Source organism: Oxyura jamaicensis, chromosome 11 (genome assembly GCF_011077185.1).
Source record: "Oxyura jamaicensis isolate SHBP4307 breed ruddy duck chromosome 11, BPBGC_Ojam_1.0, whole genome shotgun sequence".
NCBI lineage: Eukaryota > Metazoa > Chordata > Aves > Anseriformes > Anatidae > Oxyura > Oxyura jamaicensis.
Window position 1 is genome coordinate 398,849 of NC_048903.1, and position 14,633 is coordinate 413,481.

Here is a 14,633-nt window from a genome sequence, read left to right on the forward strand (position 1 = left end):
CAGCAGGCTCACGGACATTACCAAACAGGAGCATGGGCAACACGCTGGATGGAGGGCATACTGCTGTTCAGAAGGACCTCAACAGGCTGGAGAAAAGATCCAGCACAAACCTCACGAAGCTCAGCAAAAGCATCCGAAGAGCCCTTCCACCACAAGAGTGAGTCCAGCAGAAGCCAGGAGGTTGACGAGAGGCAAAAGGAAGAAGTGCTCAGGCTTAAAAGCATCAGGGAAGAAACTTGCAGCTGCCTAATGGGAGGGTACTGAACAGACAGAGCCAGACTCTTCTCAAGGATGCATGGTGACAGGAGACAGGAGGAAACAAAGACATGTTGCAACACGGCCAATTCTGATTAAATATTAGCTGGGCTGGGGGGAATCAGCATGAAGGCGGTCAAACGCTGAATCACAGGACCAGAGAAGCTCCCTGGGGATCTCCAGAACTTGACAAGGTTCTGAGTAACCTGACCTAGTAGGCCCTGCTGTCAGCAGGGAGCTGAATGCTCGGCTTCCAGAGATCCCTCCCAATGTAAACTGCTCTATGATTCTATAAATAAAGGTAATGCACTGCCTTTAAATTAAGGCATTTATACGTTTAGTGCCCTGTTATGAAACTAAGACCAATAAAATGCTTTAGGTGTACGGATCTAGATCTGTTGCACAATTATGTCTGCTTAGACAGTTCATCCTGAACCTACACTGCTACGTACTTGCATCCAACAAAGTCAACAGCAGAAAGAAGAATCACAGATCTAACCAGGCAGCTGGATTTGAAACTGCCCTCTCTGCAACACCTCCAGAGCCTGGATCCAACTTAAAATAACATCAGAAATTCAGAGACATAAGAACTGGACAGTTAAAGAAGTCAGGAGCACATGTGTGAAGAGCCTCTCCTGTAAATCCACAATGTTAACCTTATCATCAAGACAGTGATTAAAAGGCATGTCCTTTAAGTGATGGTTCAGTGCTGAGGGCTAGTCTGATCAACACTTTCACCAGCCATCTCATCAGAGACTTTCACCTTTGGGAGAAAAACCGTTCTTACACAGAAACCAGGCTGTAACTGCATTTGGTATTGTCCTTTCAGTTCAAATTTGGATCATCTATGGAGTCTTGTTTTAAACCTCCCAATGCTCCTGCTCTATGTAAACTTGATTTGAGGGTTCAGGACAAACCTGCTAAACTGGGAAAGCTGGGAAGGGCGTTTGTGGGTCTCTGACAGATTCCTTCTTTTTCCCCGATGCTCCTGTTAATCTCCAGACTGATGACAAAATGGGTAACTTGGTCTTTCCAAGCACCTGCACTCAAACTCAGACAGACCACAGGACGTTTTCTATGCCAGGACTTCAGAGGGTTGCATACTCTTTTTATAGCCTTGCTGGTCCATTTTCCTCTGTCTGCTGTCAAAGTCTGAGATCTGAAACACTCATACCTTAGTCCCTGAGCAAACTCCTCCACTTAACCAGAGACCTTTAGCAGTCACTACATCATTCCTTTATTATTTCCTGCATCCGAGACTCTCTCCTTAAGGTCTGGAGCCCCACATTTCTCCCTCTTTCTCTCCTAATTCACCCTTCTAGCCATATCACATCATCTTTCTTATTGCCAGGACTCTGCTCAGAATTTGTCAAAAGCATTTAATCATCAGCCAGAAGACATTCTAATCGTTTTCCAGACCAGAGAATTAAGAGTATATCCAACGTCAAACAGCTTTCATGTGATGTCTCCAAAGAAATTTCAAGACTTAACTCCAACCAAAACATCCAGAATTTGGAATGGCCAATTTAGAATGTGTTCCTACACAGTGCTCTTGGTAGACCTGATTAAATGGAAAAGTATGGAGATAATAGAAGATTACAGTTAAGCAACGGGAGAAAACTGCAAGGAAAACAAAGTGAAAAGGTGAAAAATAGAAAAATTAAAACCCCCGAAGGCGTAAAATGCCCTGAAACCTGCTGTCAAGCTAGCTGTCATCAAAAAGGGGCTGATTAGTCTCATGAATATATTTGATATCTGCAGCAGCATTACACAAACAGCATTACACAATGACCTAATTTCCTAGGAGAAGAGAGATACAGCTTCAGCAGCTGAAGACGTTGAGTCAGGGAACATCAGCAAAAAGCACTTTCATCTCCTTCGTGATAATTCTTGGGTTTGCACAACACTCAGATGAGATTTCTCAGGTTAGCATTAAGTATCATTAAATGTTCACGATCTTCATGGAGACACTCAGGCTAGAGCAAAATGGTACTGACTTTCAAATAAATCATTGTTCCTGTCTCCTTCTGGTCCTGGTTCCCCTGCTGACACCCACCTCACCCCCTCTCTCACATCTCTCTGCTCAGTGCCCATGGACTGGTCTCTGTGGCCTTGCAGGGCTCAGACACTTCTCAGCATTCAACAGGAAGCACTTCTCTTGAATGCCTTGTTTCTGTGTCAGTAGCAAAACCAGTGGACTTTAGTCTTCCTGGCTGAGGCTTTCATTCCAATTTTGTAAAAGACAGTAAAATGTTCCAGCAGCCTTTGCAGGGGTCAGGACAAGGACTGATGGTCCACTACTCCCTAGCGCTTCAATCACTGCTGACCACATCACCTCTCGTCTCTAACACAACCATTATGCCGCCACAGCTGGAAGAGGAGCTGGTAGATGCACGAGCCAGTTGTGAAAGCTCAGGAGATTCTCCTTCTTATAATTTTCTCCTATGTATCAGGTCTCGTACCGGTACATCCGAAAAGCCCAAGAGGAGGAGACCCAGGAAACAGCAGTGTCTATAAGGTACCGAAGTTCTCCAGGCACGGTGTAATTTAATTCCCTTCCTTTCCTGTTTCTTCCCAGTGGCATCATTCACAGCTGGGGGAGGCTGGTCTCCAAGGCATCACTGAACATCAGATTAGAAAATAAAAGCTTTCCACGCAAGAAAAAAAAATCTGAATGAAAAGGAGCACTAAAAATCAAGAAAGGAAGACCAGGCAATTTCACTGCTGTCAAGACCTGAAAACACCCCAAACAGAACAGATCTATGAGCAGGACACGAGGCAAAGAGGCTGTAGCAAGGAAATGGGATACAAAAGTTATTGAACTGTTCTCTTCATTTGACTTCATCTGCCCAGACACCAAGACAGGACATGACCATGTGAAGAGAATGGAGGACAGGGCAAGCAGCGACATTTCAGCCGCCTCCCTTTCGACCCCGCAGATTCCTGCTAAGTAAAAGGAATTAATTTTCCAGTGAATAAATTTGGCTTCGTTAAATAAATAGAAGACGTGCCCCCTTCCTGACAGTTACAGTTTCGTTCCAGAGGAAAGTCACACCGCTTGTCAAACTGAAAAATGGTGAAGCTGGAAAACCATCCACTCACGTAAAGGTGACAGCCAGAGAGGCACAGCACTAGCCACCATGCTATCCCTGAGCAAATGCACACTAAAAATCAAGAGCAGCAACCAAAGGGAGAGATTCTGTGAAATCTTTTTAATGATTTCAGCACCTTAATCACTGTTGCATGGTGAACTCATCTCATTCCTAAGCAACAGCCCCTGTCCTACACCACCAGCTGTTGCTTTCACACCTCTACTTGTCTTCACAGTGGAGGGCTGATGAGGGCAATATCCACAGATTATGAGTTAAATTTAGAATAACCCAGCTCTTAGAAATCCAGGCAATGAATTAATACTTACAGACTACAAACGGCTCCTCACCACACTAGTGACTGGTCTCACTGGGTAGTAAGCCTGAAGCCTTCACTAGAAGTCACCCCAGCAGTACCACAGCCTGGCCAATAAACAGCTATTAATTCAAAAGAGAAGCTAAATCATATTCCTAAAGAAACATTCTTAACTCTGAGCAACTGCCCAGCAGGCTTCTGATCAGGTACTCCATTCCTAGTCTCAGAATGTTAAAAACAAGTCACAAAGGATGCTCAGAGATTTTTTTTCCATTCAGGGATGGAGACCTCGACCTGTAGCAAGGCATCGGGACTAGCTCCTGAATGCAATGCTACAGACTCGACCCAGAATGCTTCTGGGAAGCAACATGCCTCATTTCTAGGCAATCATCCCCTAAAAATCAACAAACGGTTGGTATGAAATCAGAGGAAAATTGAAAACAATTTTCTGAAAGAAGGTATGTCTGCGTGAGCCTTTCTCAGTCTGCCTCACAGGAAGGGTTCTTCTGGAGATTGAGGGGGAACAGCCCCACACCTCAGATCCGTATCTCTGATGTAACTCTGAGATCGCCTGCTGCTTCCACAGAATCACAGACTGGTTATGGTCAGCAGGGACCTCTGGATCCATCTGGTCCAATCCCTCTGCTCCAGCAGGGCCACCCAGAGCCTGTGCCCAGGACCAAGTCCAGACAGCTTCTGAAGATCTCCAAGGATGAGAACTCAACAACTTCTGGGCAGCCTGTGCCAGTGCTCCATTGCCTGCACAGCACAGAAGTGCTTCCTGATGTTCAGAGGGAGAGTTCTGTGCTCCAGGTTGTGCCCATTGCTTCTTGCCCTGGCACTGGGCACCACTGGCAATACATAGCCTGACTTTGTCCTCCCTTCAGGTATTGACAGATGTTGATGAGATCTCCCCAAGCTTCATCTTCTCCAGGCTGAGCAGTCCCAGCTTTCTCAGCCCCTCCTCATAGCAGAGATGCTCCGGTCCTTTCAGCATCTTTGTGGCTTTTGGCTGGACCCTATCCAGTAGCTCAATCTCTCTCTTGCAGCAGGGAGCCCAGTACTTTTCTCACCAAGAGCTCACCACCAGAAATTATGCACTCTCTAGGCACACACCGTGCTCCAGTCCCACTCTTTTCCTCAGCTCAGCCAGTCACTCAAACAACTTCTGTTCTGATAGCTGTTCTCACGGGGGTGTTTTTCTACCAGCTTCTTCACCATGAATTCAACAAAGTATACTTGATACAGCAAGGAGAAGCAAAGGAAAGGACTGCTTGCCCCCTGCCAAACCAAATGAATTTCAGTGCAGAAAGTGAGATGAAGTTATCAAAATTTACTGCATGTCTTATGCAACAAAAGAATTTACAAGAATTTTTCCAGGGTGGAGAATATGTCATCCAAAGTAAAGATATTTTAGGCAAAAATGGCCACAACTTTCTATTTTAGAAAAATCAGATACACTGGATGCCTGGAAAACATCTGTGAAATTCCTTTAGGCAAAATCCTGAAGTCCTTAACTTTAGAAGAACTACTGGGATGATGGTGAAATGAACCAAATTATTGTCGGTGCTTAAATAAGAGTACTTGTGCAGAATTCATGTCTAGCTTTGGGAATACTTAGAGCAAAGTATTAAGGCTTACAGATGCACAAGCCACTGATAACTGTGGCTTTGCAGTTAGTTGAATAACGTACCAGAGTTCCCACTTCTTTATTTCCCTGTTGCTCTGCCATCAGCTGTCTTATCCAACCTCCCACAAGCTGTGCAGTAGCAGAAGAAAGGAGCAGAAGCTGGGGATACAATCCTAACCTACTTAAGTTGAGCAGCACAGAAACCGTTTTGCATGCTGGAAGTATTTATGCCTTTGAGCCAACTTACAACTCCTGACTGCTGCAGAGGGCTCTTTTTCTCTCCAGTTTTTTAAACCTTACCCACAAACATGGAACAAAAGTTGCAACACATGCAAAGTATTAGAGTAAACAGTGAGAGCCGGGCAGAAGCATCCTTCTCCTGAGAAGGACTTTCTTTACTCACCTAAACTGTGGCCATTTTTTGTGTAGAAGCAGGTATTGTTGATCAGGTTGACACAGCAACCAATCACATCTCCAGTTGTGAACGTAGGGCCATAGGGCTGTCCTGTGCCCGAGGAACAGAAGGAGTGCCCATCGTCACCATGGTACCCATAAGAATGTTTATCCCATCCTGCAGAAAGACAAGAGAGCAGGTCAACAATGAAGCCAGATTAGAAGAACATCGTCATCTTTCATGAAACAGCTTTGTTGGTGGGAAATTTGAAATGTTGATTGCCACTCCTGATTCATTCCAATGCTCATTTTCACACACCAGTAACCAAAAACAAATAAATGTTTGTCAATACAACACGTCATCTGTACTTTAACCTCATTTGTTATCTATGAGAAATAACGAAAATAGATTCACAAAGTCATTTTCATAGGACAGAGATTTTTTTCATTTAAAAAATATTAAAAGCTTGTTTCTGTTTTGTCTTGCAAGTTGTGAAACGAACTCCTCTTTGTAAAACATCTGTGTTTCCAGTAACAGAATCTGCCAGCCAAAGGATTTAATAAAATCATTCTCAGCCAACTGCAGCTTTGTAAGTTCTGCTCACAGGTGATAGGCTGGAGGCCACATTTGCATACGCACATTTATGTTTCACTTCTAATAGTTTAAACTGATTTCTGTGCTCCCCTTAGCAGTAACAGGTCCCATTCTGTGGGACAGCTTAAACATATCCCTTAAATGTCAATTGGCAATTTTCAAAATGGTCAATTCTAACATTATCTTTTATTTCTCCTGCCAGTAATACTGTGTGAAGCGTTAAAGCTGGGTTTGGTGATTGCAGCACTTGCTCTCATCTACACCTAGCAGTAATTCCATCATTCTGCATTCCCTACTTTGTTCTGTTCTATTCCAATTCTGCTGTAAATTCTTACATTTGGAAATGCCCGCTATAACTGCTAACTACTGCGAAGAAGAGCGATTAAGCCGTCCTTTAAACGCTGTAGTGTTCTTCAGGCAACACACAGGTCTTCTCTTTTACAGCCGCTCGTTTCCCTCCTGCAGAAGAGGGGCGATGTGTCTCCCACCGCCGTGGCCACAGAGCAACCCTGCAGGTGCCACCTCGACCTGCTGAGCCAGGCGTGCCAAGCTCAGCTGCCACCACTGCCCGAGATGGCTGGTAGCTCCTCTCTTAGGAGACCAGCTAAGGCAGGCATTGAGTCATGAGGAACAGTTCTCTTACAGTGTAAAGAAAGTGTGGCATACTCTGTTTTATCGTATGACTTCAAGAGGAATCAGGATCTTCTGCAGCTCTTTAGAGCGTTCCTATGGCCTCCACAATCAAAGCTGTAGCTGGCAGAGAGATGTACTTGTATGAAAAGATCTGAGATAGACACACCATGATAACCACCACCCATGGTTTAAGTGGATACAGTTGGATCCTTAGGCAGACTGTGCCAAACTGAAGCAGAAGTGAAAGAAGGAGCTTTGACCATCTACTGCCCCTACACAACCTGTGAGTGGGTTGATAACAAGTGCAGAATCTGTTAAATATGGAGCAATGTTGTGGGCAAACGGACTGCAGGAGAATTGGAATGACCATGACCATCTCCATGGGGTGAAAAGCAAAAAGCACACATCCTGCAGTAAGGCGAGGAAAGCTTTAGTACCGCAGAGAGGAGCAGCTACCTGTGAAGGTGGGCTGGAGCACTCATGCCAGCCGTGACTTTCATGCAAACCTGACAACAGCATGAGTGCACTGGAAATTAAATCCCGTAAAACAGTGCTCAGCTACTTGCACTCAGGGGTCTTACCCCCAGAGGATCCACATGCTCATGGTTTCTCAGAAAAATGTGAAACATTAAGTGCGTTCCCAAGGCCCCCTGCTTATTGCACCACACCACAGGACTGCCAAAGTCAGGGAATGGAGCAAGACTGAAACATGGACCTCAGGGCAAAGTTTGGGAGTGAAAGTTGTGAAGGACTCCCAGCAATTCATAGAAAGGGTGAGTAATTCCTTCTCTTAAATCCCACACATCTGTAGAAACAGACTGAGGTGTCCCAACAGTAGGCTCTGGCTGCCCTCGGCCCGGCTCCAACCACGCTGCTGACACCAGCACCCGTCCTGCCTCGTGTCTGCATAAAGGGCAGGGACAGCAGCACACACAGCACCCTCGGCAAGCTCAGCAGTGATGCCAAAATGGTTTGCCAAAAACAAAGGAGGGTGTGATAGAGGCTCCAGAGTTTGTTGTCGACATTCCACCGGCAAGACTCCTTCCAGCAAAAATATCACTGAAATATTAACGTGGCTCCTTTCCACTGTCCCCTTTATTCCCTCTGCTGCTGGCCTGTGACAGGCTGCCATGGCTGATCCGTTACTTTAGTCTCCTGAGACACGGACCTGTTACTTGTGTGTAAATTCCCAACCTCTTTAATGAAACTGTTTGGGAACTTCAGCTGATAACTGACCACTTTATCTCCTCAGCTACTTACTAATACAAGCCAAATACAAGCAGAACCCTCCCGCGTACAGCTTTGCACCAGCTACATTTAAGTAGTCAGACGATTACACACCCATGCTAGGCAGTAGGTAAGGCTAACATGAGACATGCAACAGCGCGCCCAGCTGTGAGAACCATGCTGCAGAAGACGTGTGCTAATGCAAACACTAGAGATTTCGTTTAATAACACAGATCTTGGTGCTCCAATACCTATGGATGACCACTACTGGAAGAAAAAATCTGCTCCTACAGAACTTGTGCTGGGTAAAATCAGTATTTGCTGCACCACCGAGGGTAGATGAACTGCACTGAGAAGTCACTGAACAAAGGCTTTGAGGGCAGCGTCAAAATTGCTATGTATCACAACAGCACATGGGAAAAAGCTTGTTTTGAAGAAGACTCTCTACTGATAATCAATAATAATACTATCAGTTAAGAAAATCTCATCCATTCATCACTTTGGTAACGATATAGAGGATTAACTTCTTCAACTCAGATGCTGTGTAGCGCTGATTCTGGACCTAACACAATACTAAGTGCATTTAATGTAGGCTGTCAGCCTTACCAAATCTCCATGGCCATCCCAAAAAGAAAAAGTCAGACTTACCTGAAAGAACTTACTGTACTTGCCATGAACTTAAGTGGCATTAATTACACACCTAACCTTTAGTTATTTATTAAGCAAATAACGTGACAGTATTTCTAAAATGCTTTCTAGAATCAACGTCAGGGTAACAGCACACAGGTCACTCCAGCACTGGCAAACTTCAGCCACTCTCCTGGAATCTCCTTGTACTCTAAACTAAAAATAACAATCAGCACTTCTAACACTTCTAGGCCAAAGTTATCTGGGCCTGTTGGTTAAAATAGCATCTCCTGAACAAGACATTTGGCATTATCTCTGATTACCAGCAGAGTGAGAAATAACTCATCGCATGCATTTTACAAATACACCCTCCAACTTCTCTCCAGAATACTTGCTGAAAACTTGGGGCTCTTCTGCATCATTAACAATTTACTATCGCCACCTAGTAATAGGTCTATGATATGACAGTCTTTTCTTGGGCTCCTACTACACTGCTCACGCCTAGAGTTACTCGAGAACTTCTTTTTTTTACACATCTAATACTTTTGTAAGGGCTGAATCAGACTTCCCAGGTGCCCTTCCCACATTTAAGTCTGCAAATCCTCTGGACAGCTTAACCTTTGTACCGCTTCGCTGAAGTATCTCCAGAAACTACCGTTGTGACCAGCAGGCAGAGATGAGATTTTATCTGCATGTTCTTAAAAAGAATGGCCATACGGGATATTGGGTCCATCTAGGTAAGTATCCTGCTCACGACTTTGTTGCCTATAAGACAGCCTAAACACAGGGCACGCAGCTATCATGCTCTTACTGAAAAGCGTTGCTGCTTTCTGACCACCTGCAGCACAGACATGTACTGAGCCAGTAGGAGATTCTGCTTATCTAGTGTTCCTCAAAAGATTTTCTTTCCCTGAAACTCTCCAGTCCTTCTGTAACTACACATAAATATTCACATCATCCACAGAAGTCTGCAACAAGGAGTTTCCAAGTGTAGCTGGAAGCAGTGGGAAAACCTGCCTCCCACTATTTGGATTTCATACCCTGTAGTTCTTGCTCAGTTCTGGAGAACATAGGAACACAGATATTCAATAGCTCCAGAACTTACATAATTATTTAGGCTTCTACAAAATCCCCCATCATCATCCCTTTTTCCAGACTGCTGAGTCCTTGCTTATTTAGCTATTCCCTGCATTTCTGACCATCATCACCTGAACCTTTTCCAGACTGATTGGGCTGCTTTCAGAACGGAGATGAAGGTGCAGCACAGACAAGGGAAGTGGGCAATACTGGTTTTCTGTAATGTTCCCCAGTCCTCTGCGAGTTAATCCTAGCATTTTCCCCTTTATAATCGTTTTTACCACTGATGTTTCAATGAAGCTATTGTAAGCTAAAGGGTCGCGATGAGTCCAAAACGCATCATCACTCTTGTCTGTGAAGTGATGATGTTCTCTGTGCTGGTTCTCACCTGCCACCTCACCACCTGCACGCTCAGCCTCGGCAGGTTGTACCTTCGGCTCCTCTCCAACACCTTTCACATTACTGCCCGCAGTACCTCAGTATCCTCAACAAACTGTCTCCTCACTGCTCCACCACGTCTTCCACGCCATTTCTGAACACCCTCATCAGCACTTCATTTAACCACCCTTCAGAATCAAAACACCTACTACTGTTGCAACACATCCTTGTGTTTCAATATCTGGACTACAAAAATGGGTGATCAGTGGCCACAGCAACTCACGTTATAGATTTGGGATGCTGGAAACATGGGAGGCATGGTGCTGGCATGGAACTGTCCAGCTGGCGCATGTGAAGGGAGGCACAGTCCCAACACCAGCTGCAGGACAGGAACAGGCCCAGGGAGCAGCGTGCTCAGCGTAGTAAAGCACCCGCCTGGCAGAACTTCAAGGGCCTGGACATCTGCCCAGAAAATGTCAGGGGAAAAAAAGATGTTCCCCAAACCCACTTACCTAGGGGCACCTAGGAAATAGAATAGTCCTAGCTAGTAACAGCCCAACTTTTTACCCGTACACCTCCCTTTGTGTAACAGCTTCCCCTTCTGCAAGGTGGCAAAAGGGCTTCAAATGAAGGAGATGCCCCAACTGTGGGATCAACGCATACATGGACAGTGAAACCACTTCACCCCGTTGAGGACAAACCTCTCAAGACAGGGACTGGATGTGGTCAGGTCTCATGGTTTTCTCAGTTTCACACTGAATTATGTACAGGTAGTGGTGCAGCGCGACACACTGCTGCACGTGCTCCCAACGAGGGCCTGCTGAGCAGTGGCCTCCTGCTCACCCCAGCGCCCAGCAGATTCATCCAAGCCGAGTTTGGCCTCTGCAGGGCAACACCAGATGATGTTAATCAACGAGCGTAAGGTTTTTGGCAGGGCTGGCTGTACGTTTGGCTCAGAGACTATTCTGTGGTTTTGAATGAAGTATTTTCACTTGCAACTACACGAGAGACAAAGATAAAACCAAATCTTAATGGCAGAAGGCCTAACTGTGGCAAGTATCCAAAGGAAAAAAGAAGGGAGGGGGAAGAGAAGAGGACGACAAGAGGACGAGAAGAGGACGAGATCTATCTCACTTGAACAGAGAGCAAGGAAAGAACCAAGTGACCCAAAGCTCAAAAAGAGTCTAAGATGGACAGGTAAAAAGGCCTGCAAATGACTTTGGGGGTTACAAATGTGGATGATAAACTGCCCAGTCCATCACAGCGTACACAGGCACAAAGTTACAACATAAACTTTCTTTTTTTAACAACATTGATGTGGCATGGCAATTTGTAGACCAGATCGTCAACTCCTACCATCCAACAGCCACTAGATATTAACTAGGCTTCAAAAAGCATCAAAACACAGTCTATGCTTAATTATATAAAATGACACTACCCATTGACTCACAAAGAGAAAAAACAAAACCAGAAGCCTCTGGATGGCTGCAACATGGGCAATACCTAGTCAACAAGAAAAGTCTGTTCCACCTGCCCCCACAGACTCGTTAACGAACACATTTTACTATTACTTAGCACGCCGCTCACCACAGAACATGGTGATCAAGATTAAATCCTGCTTCATTAAGTGAATAAGCCTTCCTGATGCTACAAGTTGATGGATCAGAGAACTGCAAGAGACTGAACATCTTCTGCCAGAATCAGAATACAATCTAGTCTTCAAGAGGTCAAGGCATATTACAAGCCATTTATTGCCTTGTAAAGAAGACAAGATAATTAAAGCACAACTACAGGACAAGCTGGTTTATCTACACAGGCGAGGCTCAAAAAGCTCTCTAACACAACCAGGTCACCACTGTACTTTTACATCTATATTTTCCCTGACACCCCATGCTGGGAGGTGGGGGGGAAGTGCACAGGCCAGGGGTGCAAAACAATGTAGGACAGAGAGGAAAAACGTTGAGTTTTGCCGTTGATTTATTAAGTGGCAGGGGCAAAGAACAAGTTGGATGCAAAAGCTTTTATCACATACACAGGCTTCAAATCTCAGTGTACTAAATAATTCACATTTACATTCATATGCCAACTTTTAGCTGATGGGCAAGAGCACCTTTATGAAATATTAAGACACCTTCAGAAAAAGCTTGAATGCTAATGGGCAAAAGCCATTCTACAGAGACACAGAGGCAGGGCAGTTACATGATTCAGCCAAAAGCAACGTTAGAGCTCATTACGGAATGCAGGGGGCTAGAACCCAGTTACTATAAAAACATTCCCTAAAAAGGTATTTAGCGAGGTAAGAAAATGATGAACAAAAATACTTCTATAAACACAAAACTTTGTTGAGAACTCCCATCAGAAGCATGTTTCATGACCGTAAGGGGTTGGAACAAGTTCTTCTAGATTATAAGCAGAGGTTCCTTAAATACTTTCCACATAATTAACGTAAAGCAACAAGGTTTTCTGAGGAGGACCATATTTATCTATTAGTTTAAGGTTGTAGTGAAATGTAGGTTTATGCTGATGTTATCTTTTATCTAAAAGGCCATAATAATAAGCACAGCCACAATAAAGATTTTTGTTGTCTGAAAAAAAAAGCAGTACTGTTTAAAAAGGGCCTATAGATGTCCTGTCTTTAAATTAACTACAGCAAAAGAAAGTGCAGTTAATTAATTCCTGATTACGATTACGCTACATTTGCTGTTTCTACGTTGCTAGTCAGCTGTTACCTGTGGCTAGGGTATCTGGACTGTCCATACTCTGTGCTACAGCCGGAGACGCAGTCCGGGTTATTGGCATCAAAAGCCCCTCTACGCGATGCCAGATCAGCTCAGCTTCAGCAAGTCTGGTTTCACACAGCACAAAACACAAGGTGCGGCAGGAAAGAAAGCTCCGCGCAGAGGCAGGCTCAGGCATACCGGTCGGGTATACTCGAGCATTTCTGGGGAAGAGGTCACATGAGGAAAGAGCGCAGAGCCTCTACAGGGGGCCAGCCCATGCCCAAGAATTACGATACGAGCTAGCAAAGCTGAAGGCCAGGCATCTTCGAAGGTTTTAGAACACATCCCTCCCAGGTCTAAAGTCGAGAGGACTAATTAGGCAAGGAAGGGTGCAGCACTAAACTTGCGCTGGGCCTTGGCATTGACGCTGCACCGGAGCTAACAGGCCCTTCCAGCAATCGGAGCATGGAGAAACGGATTGAACTAGTGGAGAGCGAGTCCAGCAAAGGACTTACTGAGATGCTGAGGGGACTGGAGAGTCTCTCATATGAGGAGAGGCTGAGTGAGCTGGGCCTGTTCAGCTTGGAGAAGTTGTAGAGGGGGTCTTACCAATGTGTGTAAATATCTGAAGGCAGGGTGTCAAGGGGATGGGGCCAGACTCTTTCAGTGGTTCCCAGTGACAGGATGAGAGGCAACAGGCACAAACTGAAGCAGAGGAAGTTCCAGATGAATATGAAAAAACACTTTTTTATTATGAGGGCAACAGAGCACTGGCACAGGTTGCCCGGAGAGGTTGTGGAGTTGCCTTCTCTGGATATACTCAAAACCCACCTGGATGCCATCCTGTGCTTGCTCTAGGTGATCCTGCTTGGCAGGGGGGTTGGACCAGATGATCTCCAGAGGTCCCTTCCAACCTCAGCCATTCTCTGCGTGATTCTGTGTGTGAAGTGCAGGACACCCACAACCCCCTGCCCTGGACAAGAGGACCGTATTCATTCCTGCTGAAATGAGTACGACAACACCAGCTGGATCCAAGCTGGATACTTACAGAGACCACAGTGCCACAGCACAATCTTTCTCAGAGTACCCTGCGGGTCCCATATTATCATAGAATCACAGCATGGTTTGGGTTGGGAAGGACCTTAATGATCATCTAGTCCATGGGCAGGGACACCTCCCATCAAACCAGGTTGCTCCAAGCCCCATCCAACCTGGCATGGAGAACTTTCAGGGATGGGGCGTCCACAGCTTCTCTGGGCAGCCTGTGCCAGTGCCTCACCACCCTCATAGTGAGGGATTTCTTCCTTATATTACCCACACCTTTCAATTTTTCAGGATATGCAAGTATGCCACCCATTAAGAATCAGGTAAAGGCATGTGAAAAAACGTCCCTTGTAACTCATCCACACTAATTCCTCAGCACTTATTAGCCAGTGGAAACACTTTCTTTGATTCATCTTCTGAGTCCAGTGCTCCCACCTTGAAACACAGATTCATGTTTCTGTTCAGCTGGAATAATGTCAGAATAGAACAGAAGTAGAATAGTTCAGTTGGAAGGGACCTTCGAAGACCATCTAGTTCAACTGCCTGACCACTTCAGGGGTTAATATTTCCAAATATTTAAGGGTGAAGCATGGTTACTGGAAGCCTGGATTTTGGTCTACCCCCTCACATCCAAACCTGAAGTCCATGT

General features: G+C 45.2%; 1 protein-coding gene across 3 annotated transcripts in view; it reads right to left on the reverse strand.

The window, feature by feature from the left end:
• Positions 1 to 14,633, reverse strand: part of RANBP10 (RAN binding protein 10) — a 69,569-nt gene that overhangs the window by 20,301 nt on the left and 34,635 nt on the right. For all 3 annotated transcript variants that reach the window (XM_035337017.1, XM_035337016.1, XM_035337018.1), the window contains one exon: positions 5,694 to 5,861. In XM_035337017.1, the coding sequence (XP_035192908.1) occupies positions 5,694 to 5,861 (168 nt within the window). The remainder of the gene's footprint in view (positions 1 to 5,693; positions 5,862 to 14,633) is intronic.